This window comes from Dermacentor andersoni, chromosome 11 (assembly GCF_023375885.2).
Source record: "Dermacentor andersoni chromosome 11, qqDerAnde1_hic_scaffold, whole genome shotgun sequence".
NCBI classification, from domain to species: domain Eukaryota; kingdom Metazoa; phylum Arthropoda; class Arachnida; order Ixodida; family Ixodidae; genus Dermacentor; species Dermacentor andersoni.
In genome coordinates this window covers 2,760,308-2,778,659 of record NC_092824.1, presented here as the reverse complement: position 1 = coordinate 2,778,659, position 18,352 = coordinate 2,760,308, and the positions used below count along the sequence as shown (strand labels likewise).

Genomic DNA, 18,352 nt, shown 5'->3' with positions numbered 1-18,352 from the left:
GTATTTGGCGTGGGCTGCTGTTCTGCAAGATGTCCTGGTGCGGTCGTTTGCCAAATTTGAAATTTTTCTGGACCATGACGCGCTGTGGGACCGCAGCAACGATGACGATGGCAGCACTAGTGAAGACGAGTAGTCCAGTGACCATGTCAGTTACTAATAAATTTTCGTTATCGAATGCGCCCTCAGGTATGCTCTCTTATTTTTTTTTTCGGTCACGCGATATGGGGGGGTCGACTTACATTCGAGTCGACTTACAATCGTGTAAATACGGTAGTCCCTTTTCTCGTATATGGCCATGAACCTACCTGTACGCTCGTAACTATTCTCCCCTACCGGCCTGACCCATCAGAGGGCACGCCTCTGTCTGAAGCCTCCAAGTATGCCAAGGAATGCCGTCAGCTGGCCCGTTCGTTCATGGCAGAAGACCAGAGTCTCCAAAAATTCCATCGCGATGATGACCAACCTCCCTGCACCTACCAGCCGGACTCACTAGTCTGGCTGTGGATACCTTTAAGCACCCCTGGTCTATCCTCAAAACTCCTCACTCAACACCACGGTCCCTACCGCGTCGTACAACAGACGACACCAATCAACTACGTCGTTGAGCCGCTAACGCCATCCACTGACTTGAGGCATCGCGGACACAAGGCAGTGCACATCCAGAGGCTTAAACCCTATTACGACCCCCTTGTCCTCGCGTCTCCTTGAGTCGCCAGCATGGCTCCTTCTTCTCCAGGGTTCAGTTGTAGCGAAGAAGACTGGGGCGCCCTATGGGCGCGCTATCATCATCAGCCCGCCGACAAAGAGGGGCTCGCACTCTTGGTGTCTGACGCTCGACTGAGACGGTCGCGTTTGGGAGTGCTCAATAAACCGCGTTACAAGTGGCAGGCTTTGAGAGTGGTACCATACTTGACGCCGGCTCAACGGACGCCGCACAGCTGGCAACACTTGCCGCCTCCGACGTGGGCAGTGCTTCATTGGCTGCGACTGGTGTTGCTATTGGTCTCACAGCGGGCTGGACCTCAGAAGTGGCGGCCGAGGATGCAAGCCGGCTCCTGACACGAGGCCTAACATGCTCGGTGTGCTGGTGCCACGTGGTCCCGTGCGGATGAGCAGCGATGAGGCACTAGGACCAGGGTGGGCCAGGACGGAAGTTCCTGGCGAAAACCGGAGCTCCTCACTCCAGCAGAGGCCCAGTACAGCACCCTTGGCCAGCAGCCAGCTTCTGCTTCAGCTGCTTCAGGAGCGCTGAGGATTGGAGGTCTGGATGCAAGACGTCCAAGGGTGTCTTGACCATCCGGCCCAGCAGGAGCTTACAGGGGGCACGTTAAGCGACATCGTGGGGCGTGGTCTGGCACTAGAACAGTACCCGGGCAACCTGCATCCGGAAATCCCCAGCCTGGCTCTTCAGCTTGTCCTTGATGGTCTGTACCACCCGCGCGGCTGCACCATATGAAGCAGAATGGTACAGTGGAACCATTATCCCGTGTAATACATTCTTCGTCAGCCAGGCCAGGTACTCTGTGCTGGCGAAAGCAGGACATTGTCGGACACGATGATGTCCAGCAACCCCTGGGCAGGGAAGACCTGTTGCAGAGCCACAATGGTTGGTTGTGCCTGCTGATGGAGTGGTGATAGGCAGAACCTCCAGCCACTTCGAAAAGGCATACACCACCACCAGGAAGTAATGGCCCTTGAAGGGCCCCCCAAAATTCACATGCAGGCGGGACCAGGGTCTCTGTGGAAATGGCCAGGGGGGTGATCTCCACATGACGTGAGGCCCACTGATGCTCCTTGCACACTTGGAAGCTCTGCACCATGTGAGTGATGTCCTGGACCAGGCCAGGCCACCAAACGTGGGACCGGGCCACCATCTTTGTCTTTCCCACGCTAGGATGACCCACACGGAACAACTGCAGGACCCTGGACTGGAGACATTGTGAGCTCGCCACCCTGGAACCCCAACGTAGGCAGCCCTGCTGCAGGCTCAGTTTGGTGACCTTGTGGCTATGGGCCCACTGAACTAACTTCTCCCCTCGGGACACTGCCTTGACCATCTAAGACAGGACTAGGTCCATCCCGGCTGGTCGCCTGCGACACCGCAGATCTGGAGAGTACGTCTGGGTACGTGTGCTCCAGCATGAACACTTCAGCGGGCTGTGAAACAGCAGCAGGCACCTCTGGCAGTGACGAGCGGCTCTGGGCATCAGCAGGTTCCAGGTCCTTTCCCAGACGGAGACCATCTGGTAGCTGTAGTCTGCCAGCCTCAAGGCCCAGGGGCACCTCTCGAGGGGATGCCTACACAGGAACAGCCTTGTCAAGCCCCAGCAGCCCAACAGCAACTTGCGATCCATGACTGCCTCAAGTTTCTGGCCCCACAGATACTGGTGAAAGCGCTGCAGAGCAACGTTACAGCCAGCTGGACAAGGGCCAGGCCTTCCTTGTCCAGCTGGCTGTAACGTTTCTCTGCAGCATGAAGCTGACGGGAAGCAAACGACACAGGGCATTCCTGGCTGTCCTTGTCCCGATGCACCAGGATGGCTCCCACGCCGTACGGCAATGCATCTGCAGTAAGGACGACAAGCTTGGCCTAGTCGAAATGTACCAGCACTGGAGCCTTGGTGGTCAGCTCCTTGCTGCGTTGGAAGACCACGTCCTGCTCCTGCGTCCACGTCCTGCGGGGGGGTCGGGACCAAACTGGCCTGGGAAATTATTTCATTTCATTTCATTTTATTACCTTAAAGACCCCTTGCGGGGTATTTTTTTTTTATATGTCCTAAATACGCAACACTAGGGGCCAGGAAAACGCACTTCTCTAACTTGAGCTTGAGACCGGTGTCTTGTAATCGTGCCAGAATGTGGTGCTGGTTCTGCAGCTGGTCCTTGTCGTCGGTGCCGGTAACCAGGATGTTGCCCAAGTACACCGCCATGTGCTTCATGCTCCTAAAGAGGTTGTCCATCTTCCTCTAAAGAATGGTTGGGGCTGAGGCCATGCCAAACAGTAAGCGCGTGTGCTTGAAGAGCCCCAAAGTTGTCTATGCTGACACGTGTACTTGGTTTACCTTTATCGAGTGACCACGTTTCAGCGCCTAACAAATGTTATCGCACAGCGCAGAACACACCTGCATGTATTGGAAGTTTCTTGAACGTTATGGATGGTTCTATCTGCTGTCTGTTGTCACCCAACATTGTTTTATCTGAGTTCATGTATGTGCGACGGGAATGGTGTAGAACTTTCTGGAACACGCGCGGGCGCCAGAACTTACTCTGGAACCTTTGATGACTGACTTATAAAAGCCGACGCGCTTGACATGCTGATCAGATTTTCAACTATCGTCAACGGTGTTCGCCGCTAGCATTGTTCTTTGACTGTAGGCTGTTTTTGTGGGCAAAGGTTCGCCCAATAAAACTTAGTTTCATCATTTACAGTTTTGCTACTGTGTGTTTACCATCACTAATACGTGACATCTGGTGAAGGTACTTGGAACGCAAGACCAACTTTACCCCAAGGATATTTAGGCATGGATTGTCTTCATTCACAGACTCCAGAGGTTGACTGGCGATCCTGAACTCTTGTTCCTTTGTGTGGTTATTCATCATTGTCTTTGTCTTCTGCATAATTATTACCTAGGTCAATTAATCACACGAAACACTGATCATGAGAAGGAAATTCATAGAAGAATAAAAATGGGTTGGATCACATACGGCAGACATCGTGAGCTCCTGACTGGAAGCTTACCATTATCATTGAAAAGGAAGGTGTATAATCAGTGCATTTTACCGGTGCTGACATATGGGGCAGAGACTTGGAGATTGACAAAGAAGCTTGAGAACATGTTAAGGACCGAACAAAGGTCAATGAAACAAAGAATGCTAGGCATAACCTTGAGAGACAGAAAGAGAGCGGTTTGGTTCGGAGATCATTCGGGTATAGCCAATATTTTAATTGACATTAAGAGAAAAGATGGTGCTGGGCAGGTCATGCAATGGGCAGGTTTGATAACCGTTGGACTGTTAGGGCTACAGAATGGGTACCAAGAGAAAGGAAGCGCAGTAGAGAAAGGCAGAAGACTAGGTGGTGCGATGAAATTGGGAAATTCGCAGGTGCTAGTTGGAATCGGTTGGCGCAGGACGGGGGTAATTGGAGATCGCAGGGAGAGGCCTTCGTCCTGCAGTGGACATCGAATAGGCTGATGATGATGATGACGTCTTCATTTTTGCGAAATGACGCCCTGGTGAAGAAGAACTTTTTTCCAGCCAGTGCAAACTACCTCCTCGTTGTGCCTGCAGCACTCCGGTCAGAAGTCCTGCACGCTCTGCATGATGATCAGACAGCCGGGAACGTCAGGTTTTCCCATACACTTGCAAGAATACAAGAGAAGTAATACTGACTGCGCCTGACCGCCGACATTGCCTGTTATGTCAAGACTTGCCGTGACTGCCAGCGATGCAGTACACCACCAACGAGGCCTGCGGGATTACTACAGCCGATTGAGCCACCTTTCCGGCCGTTTCAGCAGATCGGGATGGATTTGTTGGGACCCTTTCCAATGCCAGCATCAGGAAACAAGTGGATCATCGTGGCGATAGACTACTTCACCCGATTCGCTGAAGTGAAAGCTCTGCTGATGAAGGGCAGTGCAGCAGAAGTAGCGAAATTCTTTCTCGAGAACATCCTGCTGTGACATAGTGCCCTAGAAGTCCTCATCACCGAAAGGGGAACGGTGTTTACAGCAGAGCTCACCCAAGCCATTTCGCAGTACAGCGAAACAAGCCACAGCAGGACAACTGCCTACCACCCACAAGACGAACGGTCTTACAGAGCACCTGAACAAGACCCTCGTCGACATGCTAGTAATGTACGTCTACGTGAAGCACAAGACGTGGGATGCTGTCCTGCTATATGTAACACGGCAGTGCAAGAAACAACTCAAATGATGCTCTTCAAGCTGGTTTACGGAAGGAACCCGACAACAACTCTTGAGGCCACGCTGCCTCACATCACCGACAAAGAAAATGTCGACGTCACCGCCTATGTCCTGCACACCGAAGAAGTCTGACAGCTTGCCCGCCTGCGCATCAAGAACCAGCAGAGGACCGACAGCCGACGCTACAATCTTCAACGACCCTAGTGGAATACCAGCTCGGTGACCATGTTTGGGTTTGGACCCCGATATGCTGACGAGGACTGAGTGAGAAACTACAGTCGCCGACCGTTTATTCGGACCTCGCGGGGACTGCGAAAATGTCCGAATAAACAGGTGTCCGAAAAAGCAGATTAAGAAAAATAAGTGAGATCTTTTATTTCCACGCACTTATTCGGGCTCGGCAGTAGGCTTGAAATCGTGAGTGCGCCGTTGCACGCTGTTCCGTTTACACGCAATCAGATAAGCCTGAATCTCGGAGAGGGTCGAACGGTCACTATAGGCGGCTGAAAGCACAGTCACTGCTTGTGCACGCTCCGCATGCGACGGCAGCGTAGCACATGGTGCGTCATCTTCCGACTCGGAGTCGTCGTCCGGCGGTGCAGCAAAAACCTGACGAATGATCTCGCCGTCGTCGAGTTCTGCGTATATCAGTACAGCAGTGTCAGCACCTGTGAAACTGTCAAATGAGACGGTGTCCGGAATCGCAATGCAACCACTGCGCAGGTCTCGGCAGAACATTTTCCGCGTCAGTAGGGAGCACATCGGAAGGCGACAAATCTTAGGCCTCCCGGCACCCGCTTGCCGGCATTCCCCAGCGCAGTCTGCGCTGGCACTGTCGGCGCCATTAGACACTTGACGCGATGTTTCCGTACGCCGCGTTGGATCATCGAAATCTCGACACAGCACACAAAGCAAACACCATCGTGCCGACACCAGTCGCACAAACGAAAAACGTGGCCTGCTCGCAGCGTCACGCGCGAAAGAAACAAATCAGCTGCGGGATTGTCTAGACATGGCTTACTAAGCTGAAACCGGAACTGCTGTACGGCCACTCTATCGGACCAGGCAGAAACGATGATGATGAGCGGGGATTTTCAGTAGCGCCACTTTGTGGGGCAGCAAGGAGGCTCCGTTCAAAACAAAAATGGCGTTCAGCAAGTCGAACTATGCGCCGGTCAGAGTCGGTGCATGATGCCCTCGATCGAGTTGGCTCAAGAAGTGTCCGAAAAATCAGACGAGAGGTTGCAAGGTGTCCGAACTTTCGGCAGTTGTTATACATTATGGTCTATGGGGAGAATGGCGGTGCCGCGAAGCTGACCGAATAATCGGGCATGTCCGAATTTTTGGAGTCCGGAAAATCGGTCGGCGACTGTATTGCAATGCTATTTCGAACTCTACAAGATCTTCCGATGTATTGCCACACTAGACTATGAGGTCGTGCCAAACAGCATTTCGCGATCACAGCAGTGCTGCACACGATCTGAAGTGGTCCACATGGTGCGTCTTGAGCCTTTTTACGCACGCTGACGAACTTCGTCATTTTGTTGTTTCTTTGCTGTTGGTGTTTTTGTTTATCTCTTTCATTCAGTTTCAGTTTATTTCTTTAATAAGTAGATGTACACGTACACAAGTATACAGAAGGAGGCCCCAGCACATGTGGCTGAGAGGGGACCTCTGGTCAGAAAATATACACATTAGAGCAAATACACAGCATAAAACAGCAATATAATAGTCACTAAGTGGAAGATTATGCACAGTAAATGTAGTACAAACTGCAAAATAATATAAAGTCAATAGCTATTCTTACAATTAAAACAGTAGTTTAAGGCATTCGCAACAGAACAAACTAAAAATATTTATAAAGGCTACAAATGAAAAAAAAAAAAAAGCTAAAGAAAAATGAAAAATGGAGAGGAAATGAGCAGGAGTGAAGTGAATAGCTTAGATATGTGTATTATTTTGGCTATCTAGCAGAAAGGTGAATAATGTTTTCTTGAAGAAACCTAAAGGTGAAGAGCGCTTGACATCTAGTGGGAGGCTGTTCCAAGTAGATAATGCTGCGAAATATCCAGATTATCTTCCATAATTAGTATGTACCGTATTTACTCGTATAATGATCGCACTTTTTTGACAAAACAATTGACGCAAATTCAGGGGTGCAATCATTACGCGGGTTAAATTTCCCGCAAAAAAATATATATATATTTTTTTTTTCAACCTGTGTTTGCTGCGGGATGACAACAGGACAACAAATAGGCGGCTGCCGCTGTATGTCGTGCGGGACACCAAAACAAAAATGGCAGCCGGCGGAGCAAGCCGAATGCGCTAAGCGCGATTTTTTATTCTCGCGAGTACATTATGTGCATTAAAACAGTTTCTTCCGTATCAGTAATGAATAATATCGTTAATATCGGCAACTTTGCAGCAATAACGTAGCCATGGCCACTTTGAGGGGACAGAAACAGATGGGCGCGCTAAGCTGCCAGTGACAGAAACGCATGGCGAGCATGCTGCTGAAACTGCGGCAGTTGTCTTCACTACTATCCTGATACGGCACGTTTACGCTAAGATTGGGCGAATATCTTAGCTGTATTACAAGCGTCGGCGTATGAATAGGGTACACTTCTAACGTATCAGTGTAAGCGTGGCTGCTATCGTTGCCGCTCGCGGTTTGTTGCGTGCCCACGAGTGCAGACGAGAAGAATCGAAAGGCGCCTTTTTTGTTGTTGTTAACCACAACCGTTATAAAGCCTACACATAATAAAGGCAAGTTTGGTTGCAGCTTTTCTTTTTAGCATGGAAGTGCGGCAAGTGATGAATGGAATGAAATGGTGCATCTGCTTAAGAATGTTTGGTGCATGCAGACCACTTGGTTTGTCTTGAAGAGTCGTTTGCGTAGCATTCGACAGATGGTAAGCGCGATCATTATTAGCTAGACTTGGCACACGAGATATCGCTTCGGCAAGTTCGGGGTGCGATCATTACACAGGAAATTAATAAAAATTGAATTTCGACGACAAAATTCGGGGGTGCGATTATTATGCGAGTAAATACGGCATTAATGGCATTAAGAAATTGTCAGCTGCAAATCTTGTGCGGTTCAAGTTAGCCAAAGTAGCCTCAGAAAATATATTTACTGGGGGACGATTATGTGTTACCTTAAATAACATTACGGCTAATTTATATTTAACAAGATTTTTTACTGAAAGTATTCTTTGGTTGAGAAGCATATCAGAAGTATTGCAGTAGAATGAGCTGAACAACAATATCGGGATGGCTTGATTCTGCAAATGCTGTAGTGGTGCTATATGAGTTGGATATGTGTTACCAGGGTGTCTGAAAACCGGGAATTCTCAGGGATTTTTAGTAGTCTGGAAAAACTCAGGGAACTTGTGCCTCTCTCAGGAAAAATTAGCAGTAATTTTATTGAAAGGGTCGAAAGTCGTGGTAATGCTGGCTCGAGTAACAGACGGGAATCGCAATGAATCGTCTTTGACGCCCTGTCAGCTGGAGAAGTTGCCAGTGTACAGTCAATGACCGACTTTCTTGATGCCCAATAATTTGGACGGCTTCGCGGCACCACCCCATAGATTTTATGTATCAGAACGTCTGAAATTTCAGACTCGAGAACCCTTCGCCGTCCGATTTTCCGGACTTTTTGCCGTGACCGCAGGTCCAAAACAGCATTGATCAAAGCCACCACACTGCCCTTTCGATTACCTCACCACCTCAAACCGGTGCTCTCACACGCAGATCAACTGGCAGCCGTAGCCATCACTGCAGCAACGCTGGGCCTAGCTGCTTCGACTTTCGCTATGAAGCTTCTTGCCATTAGATGCCGTGTTTTTTATTGAAAGAATTCACTGCTGTCAGCAATGGCACCGACTCTGCCATTGTGGTCCTTGCGATTGGCTTAGCAGCTTGGAAAGCACGGTGTTTTGCATAATGCCGGTTCCCGAAAGTCAGCTTTGCTTCTCTACAGAAATGTTATATACAAACTGGGATACATTGTGCAAGAATGACACAGGGACAAGCAGGAACACGGGACGAGCACTCTTCCCGTGTTCCTGCTTGTCCCTGTGTCATTCTCGCACTATGTATCCCAGTTTGTATCTATCCCACCAACACGCCCAAACTTCTTCCCTGCAGAAATGTTACTTGGTGAAGGATACGCAAAAGTATTGCAGTGAAGCATAACAAGCTTGGGGAGGGGCTATTGCCACGGGACACAGTATGTATTCCTTAATTATACGTGCATGCACCCAGTATCTCCTGTCACAGTATGAGTACCGATATGCCTAATACGTGTACCGACAGGCCTTCAGAGCGTTTTCGAATGTGCCTGTGGTGTTTTGAGCCCTTAAGGGCATTAAATAAACATGCATTATTTTTTCCAACTGACCGGTTTCTCGGACGTCTTCGCAGCCCCTAGGAAGTTCGAAAAATCGGACGTGGACTGTGCAACTGACCAAAAGGATGCTTCCAATGCCCCGTGGGGCAAACGAATGGCAGAATCAGGACAAGAACAGAAAGGACCTATGCATTGAGGAATTAACGGGAAAGGAAGCGTGCAGCTGCCTCTTTGAAGGAGCTTGAGCTCAAAAAACAAAGTGTTGGCTGATGCCAAGATGCAGAGATCCCCCCTCATCCAAACCAAAATAAACTCTTTAAAGCAGTGAAACGCAACACTGAGGCGTCGTGCGCGGGCTGAGAGTATGTCAGGACAGTTGAGGTTGACTTACGGGCTGTTGAGAGAGAATCTTAATTGTGACAAAGTTCGGGCTTCATTTTGCTGAGCTGGCTATCAGTTGATAGAAATAGCTTATATTCGAAAATATTTGCTTCTGTATGCATCTCCTTTTTATTCGTATTTGAGAATGTCCGACTCGATTTGCAATTTTTTTCGAAGACATTTTATTTACTCTGCATTTTACTAACCCCTCCCGTCTATTCTCTTTTTGAAGCATAACTGCGAGTCGGCCTAGTTGGAACAGATTCATTGTTAAAAAACTTGTGCGCAAAACAAACAGGCACGAAAAAAAGGAGCAACAAGGACAAGTGCTTTCTAACTGGTTTTGTTTTCGAAAAACCACCTGCTTAAATACCCGCAAATCTGCGCAATCTAATCAACAGAACATGCCTATAGAGCTAATAACAACACTTGTGATAAAATGCCGCGGATCAGTGCTAGCCAGTCAACGTAAAAACAGCAAAGCGCATAAAACTTGCACTTAAAAGATGAAAATGCGTTATAGATATGATGGCAGAAGTGTAGTAGCTTTGACGGGGCGGCTGGACGGAGGACCTACTGCATAAGGCCTAAGTGGCCGGGGTGCGCAACGCCGCGAAGAAGAGCCGGACTGCTCATGTCGGGGACCAGACAAAGAATCACTTTATTCCAGTGAGGGGAAACGCAGAAGGTGTACTTACAGCGTTTGGTGCTGAGTGGCGCCCTGAGGTAACCGATTCGAAACCTAAACTGGAAGCCGACACAAGATATTACAAGAAGCAAATTCTCTTTATCCAACAATGAAACAGGAGCATCGCTGATGCATTTGCCCTTTAGTTTTGCAATCCAGTGAGCTTCCACAATTTCTGTCGCGGTTTGATTTCTATGCCTAAATAATATGTCGGTGTTTCTAAGACAAGGTGAGCAAGCATGTTCTTGACAATGCATTGCCAAATGCGTACTAGGGCGACCTTTCAGACTAGACAAGTGTCCCCTTAGTCTCGTGTTAATGCAGCTCGCAGTCTGCCCCACGTACACATGACCACACATCATAGGAATCTGATACACAACGTTCTTCGCGCAATCGACAAAATGGTTCTTACGCGGATGTTTAATACTGCATTCTTTCTTTGCGTCATCCTTACTTTCAAACTTACTGGCAGTGATCTGGCTGTTCATTGTGCCATGTGTGGCTGTACTCCACTCCTTGACCACACACGTGTGTTGAAAAGGTACAGCAATCAGATGGCCAGAGAAATCTTTGAGGCATTTTCAATGTGTCAGTTAGGAGCCACCTGTGTTAGTTCTCCTTCTACTGCACTTTGTGATAAAGAACTTAAGTTCCTTAGAAGTTAAGCAGTTTGGCCTGTGTCCACCATGTTATGGTTTCTTTTATATTGTTTAATGTCATTGACGCATGCGCAGTAGTAGTTGACCGACGATGACTCGCCTTCCCCTCCCCTTCTTTCACTCTCTTTATGCCTGTTGCAAATTGTATATAGTTGTGCAGGCTCCAATAAAGGTGTTAGCAGTCAGCGCTCGTCCTGTGTCCTCCCTTGCCCGTGTTTTTTGGCGCTGTTTTAAATATGAATGATCCGTACCAACTAGCTCGCACCCAAACCCTTCCGAGGTTTGGTGCACTCATGCATATGGATTGTGGATGAAATAGGCTTGCAAGATGAAATGTACACAGCATAATCGATACAGATAACTTTTCGCACTGCTTTAATTTTTCTGGCAATAAAGCAAGCACTAGCCGTGGTCTCAAAGCTGTAAGGAACAAAGGAAGAACGACAGAATTAATGTGCTGGACACATTAAAAATACATTTCAGTTGCTTTTAAGGACTGCTGGCATATTTACCACTCCTAATTCCTTGTGGTAGATGAAGGTCCAGGTCTTCTAATCCTCAGAAAGAATACCAGCAAGCCTTTGAGTGCATTAAATAATGTAATACAGTCAAACCTTGATATACTGAACATGGATATATCGAAATATTGCGTATATAGAACACTTTCAATATCACCTGGAAAATCGCATTTATTTAAAATTTTTTATTTAGAACGGGGTCGGACATAAAGTGGATATATCGAACTCCGCCACACTAGACCACGTGCACTCTGTTGACAGGCGGTGAGCTTTCCCACAACACGCTTGAATATAGTGGTGTTGCGATGGGCGTTCCCGACTGCAGTGCACTGTAGTTGCACACATTGATCGCGCCGAGGGTGCCATTTGAACGTAGTGACGTACACATGTGGCGGCTTCGCTGGTTCGATAATGTCAATGACGTATTGCATTTGCCGCACTGACTCCTCCTCTGTGCCGTGCCCTGCACCTCCCGCGCCTTGCAAGGAATGGCAGTTTGCATCCGCAAAAATGTGCGACAGCGCGGGCTCACTGGGCTCACTCATAGACGCCTTGGCAGACGTCACTTCATACTGTTATTGAGAGTGTTTCAAAATCCTTCAGTTGACAGACATGGAGATCGCAGCAGAAATAGCAGCCAAATGAAGACACTGCTGAGGTTGATCCTGCAAGCGCTGATGTTGCCCCCTCTCAACTTCAACCAAGGCTGTAGCTGCTTTGGCCTTTCCACGCCGCTACCGGCCATTCGCTTGTGGATCTTTTAAAGGGACACTAAAGAAAGGGACACAAGAAAGAGAGGCCTGTTTCAAGATCCTTGTGTAGCACTGTGTGGACAACATTTCTGTCAACAAAGAGCATAAACTTCTAGGTATTATACTTGACTCCAGGCTTACTTTCATTCCACACATAAAATTTTTAAAAGAAAAATGTCTAAAAACAATGAACTTACTGAAACTTCCGCTGTGCTGCCTTTTGGTAGAGTTTTAGTTTCAGTGAAGCGGGCGAGATAGTCCATCGCCACGATGATCCACTTATTTCCTGATGTTGGCATTGGAAACGGTCTCAACAAATCCCTCCCAATCTGCTGAAATGGTTGGCAAGGAGTTTCGATCAGCTGTAGTAATCCTGCTGGCCTTGTCGGTGGTGTCTTGCGTCACTGACAGTCTTGGCATGTCTTAACGTAACGGGTGACATCGGTGGTCAGGCGCGGCCAGTAATACCTTTCCTGTATCCTTGACAGCGTCCAGGAGAATCCTAGGTGCCCAGTGGTTGGATTGTCATGTAGGGCATGCAGTACTTCCGGATGCAGCGCTGACGGAACAACAACAAGGTAGTTGGCGCGGACTGGTGAGAAGTTCTTCACGAGCAGGTCGTTTTGTAGTGTGAACGAAGACGATCCGCGCTTAAATGCCCTAGGGACAACGTCGGTGCTCCCTTCCAAATACTTGATGAGGCCTTTTAGCTCCGGGTCTGATCATTGCTGTACAGTGAAGTCTTCCACGCTTATTCTTCCAAGGAAGGCGTCATCGTCCTCGTCTTGCGGTGGTGGATAGATGGGGGCGTGTGATAGACAGTCTGTATCAGAGTGTTTTCGTCCGGACTTGTAGATTACCGTGATGTCATATTCTTGCAGTTGAGGCTCCACCGCGCCAGCCGTCCTGAAGGGCCCTTTAAGTAAGCTAGCCAACACAACGCGTGATGGTCGCTGACGACTTTGAATGGCCTGCCAAGGAATTTAGCTGTAGCGCGAATGATGAGGAGACATTCCTTTTCAGTCCTAGAATAATTGCCTTCCGCTTTCGACAGTGACCGGCTAGCATAAAATATAATCTGTTCAAGTCCGTCTTTCTTCTGGACTAGGACGGCACCGAGGCCTAGGCTACTGGTGTCAGTGTGGATTTCAGTATCGGCATCCTCGTCGAAGTGTGCAAGTACCGGCGCCGACTGCATGCGTCATTTGAATTCTTGAAATGCATCGGTCTGTGGCGTTTCCCACTTGAACTCGACATCACACTTGGTTAGATGTGTTAGCAGCTCCGCGTTGTGCGAAAAGTCCTTGACAAAGCGCTTATACTAGGCACACATGCCAAGGAATCTACGCACTGCCTTCTTGTCGATGGGCTGCAGGAACATTACGATGGCAGCTGTCTTTACGGGTCGGGGCAGACTCCATATTTGCTGGTGACGTGGCCAAGGAGCAGAAGCTCATCATAAGTGAAGCGGCACTTTTCCGTCTTCAGAGTGAGCCCTGATGACTTCATGGCCTCTGATACTGTCGCAAGCTGCCTAAGGTGATCATCGAAATTTCCAGCAAAGGCAATGACGTTATCCAAGTAAACAAGTCACGTCTGCCACTTCAATTCTGCTAGCACCGTGTCCATGACGCGCTGAAACGTGTAGGCGTCGAGCACAGTCTGAATGGCATGACCTTGAACTCGTAGAGGCCGTCTGGCGTGATGAAGGCGGTCTTTTCGCGATCTCTCACGTCAACTTATATTTGCCAGTAGCCAGACTTGAGGTCCATCGAGGAGAAGTATTTAGTGTTGCAGAGCCGATCCAATGCGTCGTCTATCCTTGGAAAGGGGTATACGTCCTTCTTCATGATCTTGTTCAGTCGACGATAATCGACGCAGAAACGTAGGGTTCCGTCCTTTTTCTTCACCAAGACTACAGGAGATGCCCACGAGTTTCTCGATGGCTGGATGATGTCGTCGTGCCGCATTTCGTCTACTTGTTGCTCAATAGCGTCACATTCTTGCGTTGAAACTCGGTAAGGGCTCTGGCGTAGTGGTCGAGCGAACTCTTCAGTTATTATGCGATGCTTTGCGACTGGTGTTTGTTGAATCCTCGATGACATCGAAAAACACTCTTTGTATCATTGTAGAAGACTTCTGATCTGTTGCCGCTTACTCATGGGGAGACTTGGATTTATGTCGAAGTCTGGTTCAAGAACTATGGAACTAGGGTAGATGCGGCATAATCAGAGAGGACAAGCGCATTGCTGGTTTCCACAATTTCCTCGATGTACGCGATTGTCGTGCCATTCTTGATGTGCTTGAACTCCTGGCTGAAGTTTGTCAGCAGTACCTTCGTTTTTCCTCCGTGCAGTGCAGCGATCCCTCTTGCGACACAAATTTCACGGTCGAGTAGTAGACGTTAGTCACCCTCGATGATGCCTTCTACGTCAGCGGGTGTTTCGGTGCCGACGGAAATAATGCTGGAGCGTGGTGGGATGCTCATTTGCTCTTTGAGCACACTCAAGGCGTGGTAACTACGAGAGCTCTCCGGCGGTAACGCTTTATCTTCCGACAGCCTTATCAATTTTGACTTCAGGTCGATGACTGCGCCATGTTGCTTCAGGAAGTCCATGCCGAGAATAATGTTTCGTGAACACTGTTGGAGGATAATGAAGGTGGCAGGGTAATTCCGGTCATGAACGGTAATTCTTGCCGTGCAGATTCCAGTCGGCGTAATGAGGTGTCCTCCAGCGGTGCAAATTTGAGGGCCTTCCCATAACTTTCTTCAACTAGGCAGCGATGTGTCCACTCATGACGACTGCCTGGCCGTCGAAAAGCACATCGAGGTCAGTGGTTCTTTGCCTTGAGTTAGAGTTAGGTCTTGGCGTCGGATCACGGCTGTGTCGCGTTGACCTGTGGCTGCTGCGTGGCGTCATCAGGTCATCTTTCGTCGGCATAATCTTTTCTTCTAGACTTCGTCGGGATGGCGGTGTGTTATTACGTCGTCGAGATAGTCTCTTCGGCATCTTGATCGGTGGTGGAGGGTCTTCGTCAGTCGATTAACAGCAACTGCACCTCCATCTGTTGCTGTTTTTAGTTTTCCGGATATGGGCTCGCAGAGCGTCCCCGGGCTGGGCCAGTGTATGGACATCGCTGCGGCGACAGGTAGCGGCCTGGTGATGGCGAATGGGACTGTTGTCGAGAGCTCCACTGAGTAGCGGCGAGGTAGTCAGCGATATCGCCAGGGCGTTCACCTTGCTGCGAGCACGGAGCATTAACGGCGAATCCTCGTAGTTCCATTTCACGGTATGGGCATCGGCGGTAGATATGTACGGCTTCCCCACAGTGATAGCAGAGCCGACAGTAGTCGGGGGCTCGCCACATGTCCGTCTTTCTCGCGTAGCTAATTATTTCGTTATTTAATATGTGTACTGTTTATTGAAGGTAGAGACTTTTTCCCCTAGGAATACTGTGAACAGCTACTGTGCTACATAAAGTCTCGGCAACAATGATTTGCACCGAATACAAACAGAACTATTCATGAAAATTGATAATGAAATTCACTTTATGGCTGTTGGTGATTTGGTTGCTGTTGCACACTGGTACTTTCAGTTGGTCTTACTGCCACCCTGGTACATTTGTATAGTCAATGAGTCCCCAAAAAGTGGGCTAAATAAATCACTCGGTGACTACATTTGTTTATTTTTTAAATTGAGTTTGCCCCTAAACCACATGCAAATAAAAAATTGGTAAATATGTCAATACAGCGATCATAAATGAGTATAAAAATCAGGCATTTTACGATAAAACTGTAAAAGTTGGCAAGTATGTGTGCAGCATTCGTGATAGCCTGATGCCAAGCAGTGGTGTCACGCAGGAGAACGCCAACAGCAAGCAGTACCTGGAGGCCATTGTGCGCGCCGTGGCCGAGAACCTCAAGTGCCTGGTGCATGCACCGAGTGTGCAGATGCATCACGTGCCGCCGGACATGCTGCCGTGCTCACGTAAGCAGCCCGGCTCACCCGGCCCCGAGGATGCCGCCAGCCCGAGTGGCGGCAGCTCCGGCAACACGACGCCACTGGCCGTCGAGGCCTGACTGCTGCTGGCTGGCAGGGCTTCCGCCATGTGACTTCGCAATAAATGTGTCTGCTCCTCCTTTTGTTGATATTGTCATGTTGTGGTGACCATGAAGAATTACACAGTGCCAACACCGAGTCACGAAATTAGCTTTTTATTGGGCAGACTTGTCTCTTGAAAAAAAGAATGATATGTGATGTGCGGGTTAGGAGTGTTGGCTATTTGTACAGGACTCGTACTTTCTAGCATAATCACTGGTGCTCATGTACATTCAGAATGTACACTACTTTTCGTTTCACACAGACAATCTGATTATCGACAAGATTCTTTCACTATAGAATCGGCGACAACATTCGAAAAAGTTCTGATACACCAAGACACATCTTGCTATGAGCGATGACATTGTAACAGTGATTACCTAGTGAAAAATAATCACAAGAAGAAGTAAAACTTTGCATGTCAATATGTTCCCAAGCCACTGGACTGCCGAAAGGCACAAAAACGTAGGTTATGAGGAGTTGTTGAGAGACCTGTAAATTATTTAAAAGAAAAATGCTTTCTGCTGCTGTTATTACTCAAATTTTGCAGCAAGATGTATTCAGTCTAGTAAATGACAGCTGTTACTTGCATGGTTTGTCAAGAAAAAAAAATATATGAATTAGACTTCATTTATCACATCTCAAACGCACCCTCTAGCGACTGACAGACCCATTCCCGAGCCACTGCACTGCTGAAAGGCACAAGAAACAGAGGCATGAAGAGTTGTGGAGATAGTCCTTTTTTTTTGTAAATTATTTTTAAAATAACGCTTTCTCCTGCTGTTATTAGCTCCACTCAGCCACCATGGGAATGATGAGAAGTACGTGGATTTGTCTCATCATTGCACTTGTGGATTCAGATGTTCTTGTGACTTTGTTTATCATGCTTTACCTGTCTTCGTTGTCCTAAATTTCAAGAGCGATCTATATTTTTATAAGTGCAGAATACTCTGTGAACACACACAATTGCTACTAGGTGCAGCGGCTGAACTTGCCCAGTTGGCCAAATTGAAACGCGCCAAGCGTATCAACACGCTGTCTTACTCGTAGGAAATTCACAAGGGCGTTTTATGCCGCTTGTCGATGCATGCGTCCGTGGCGTAATGGATTTCCTCTGCAGACACCGAAGTGAGCAGACCCCGAATATCAGGCTCTTCACGAGCGGTTTTTGCGACCTACTTGGGCTGCGGTGTCAGGTCAACGGAAAAACAAGGCCAGGACTGTCAACTGATTTTACCATCACTGCCAACAGGTGCGTCCGTTCTGCATACAGTTTTTTTACATGGGGGTGTTAAAGCAAGGCCTTACAGAGTGGAACATTTTCAAGACACTGTTACATGACTGTCTCTCATGTAGGAAGTGGTTGTGCTGGGTGCATATCAAATGAACCATATGTGGGCAGTGACTTTCAAGGATGAAGAAGGAAAAAAATAAGATTCTCACTGCAGACGCTTTTGATGCTAAGGACCACTGCTGTGTGGTCGTCGGCCCGTGTGACTGAGGCATCCATATCATGCTCTACTGGCTTCATTACAATGTACCTGACGACGACGTTTGCACTGCTTTGTCGCCTTTTGGAAAGGTGACCGAGATCACCAGGGACAAGTGGCGGGTGCATGGATGCGTTGGCAAAGGGTCAACCACCTGCTCTGTCCCATAAAGCTGCGGGTGGGTGTCGCCGCTGAGCACTTGCCCCACCAGCTGCAAGTAGCGGGAGATGTTGCGCTTGTGAATGTCCCAGGCTGAGCTCCCCTCTGCCTCCAATGCCGTGGCATTGGGCACATATGATGCTAGTGCCATGTACCACGCTGTGGGCTTTGTCGTCGCTTCGGCCACAATGAGACCCAGTGCATCCAAACCTATGCCACAGTGACAAGCCCGGCATTGAAGGAAGATATCACAGATCACTTGGTGGATGTGGCAGTTGCAGTGGAAGGCGCTGGTGAAGGGAAAGATGGCCAGTCCTCGGTGTTAA

General features: G+C 48.5%; 1 protein-coding gene across 2 annotated transcripts in view; it reads left to right on the top strand.

Moving 5' to 3' along the window:
• HDAC3 (histone deacetylase 3) overlaps window positions 1-16,418 on the top strand; it is a 173,997-nt gene extending 157,579 nt beyond the window's left edge. The window contains exon 8 of one of the 2 annotated variants that reach the window (XM_050167612.3): window positions 16,127-16,418. In XM_050167612.3, coding sequence (XP_050023569.1) covers window positions 16,127-16,270 — 144 coding nt within the window. In that variant the 3' untranslated portion in view covers window positions 16,271-16,418. The remainder of the gene's footprint in view (window positions 1-16,126) is intronic. The other variant, XM_050167611.3, reaches the window with a different exon arrangement.
• The last annotated feature ends 1,934 nt before the right edge of the window (window positions 16,419-18,352 follow it).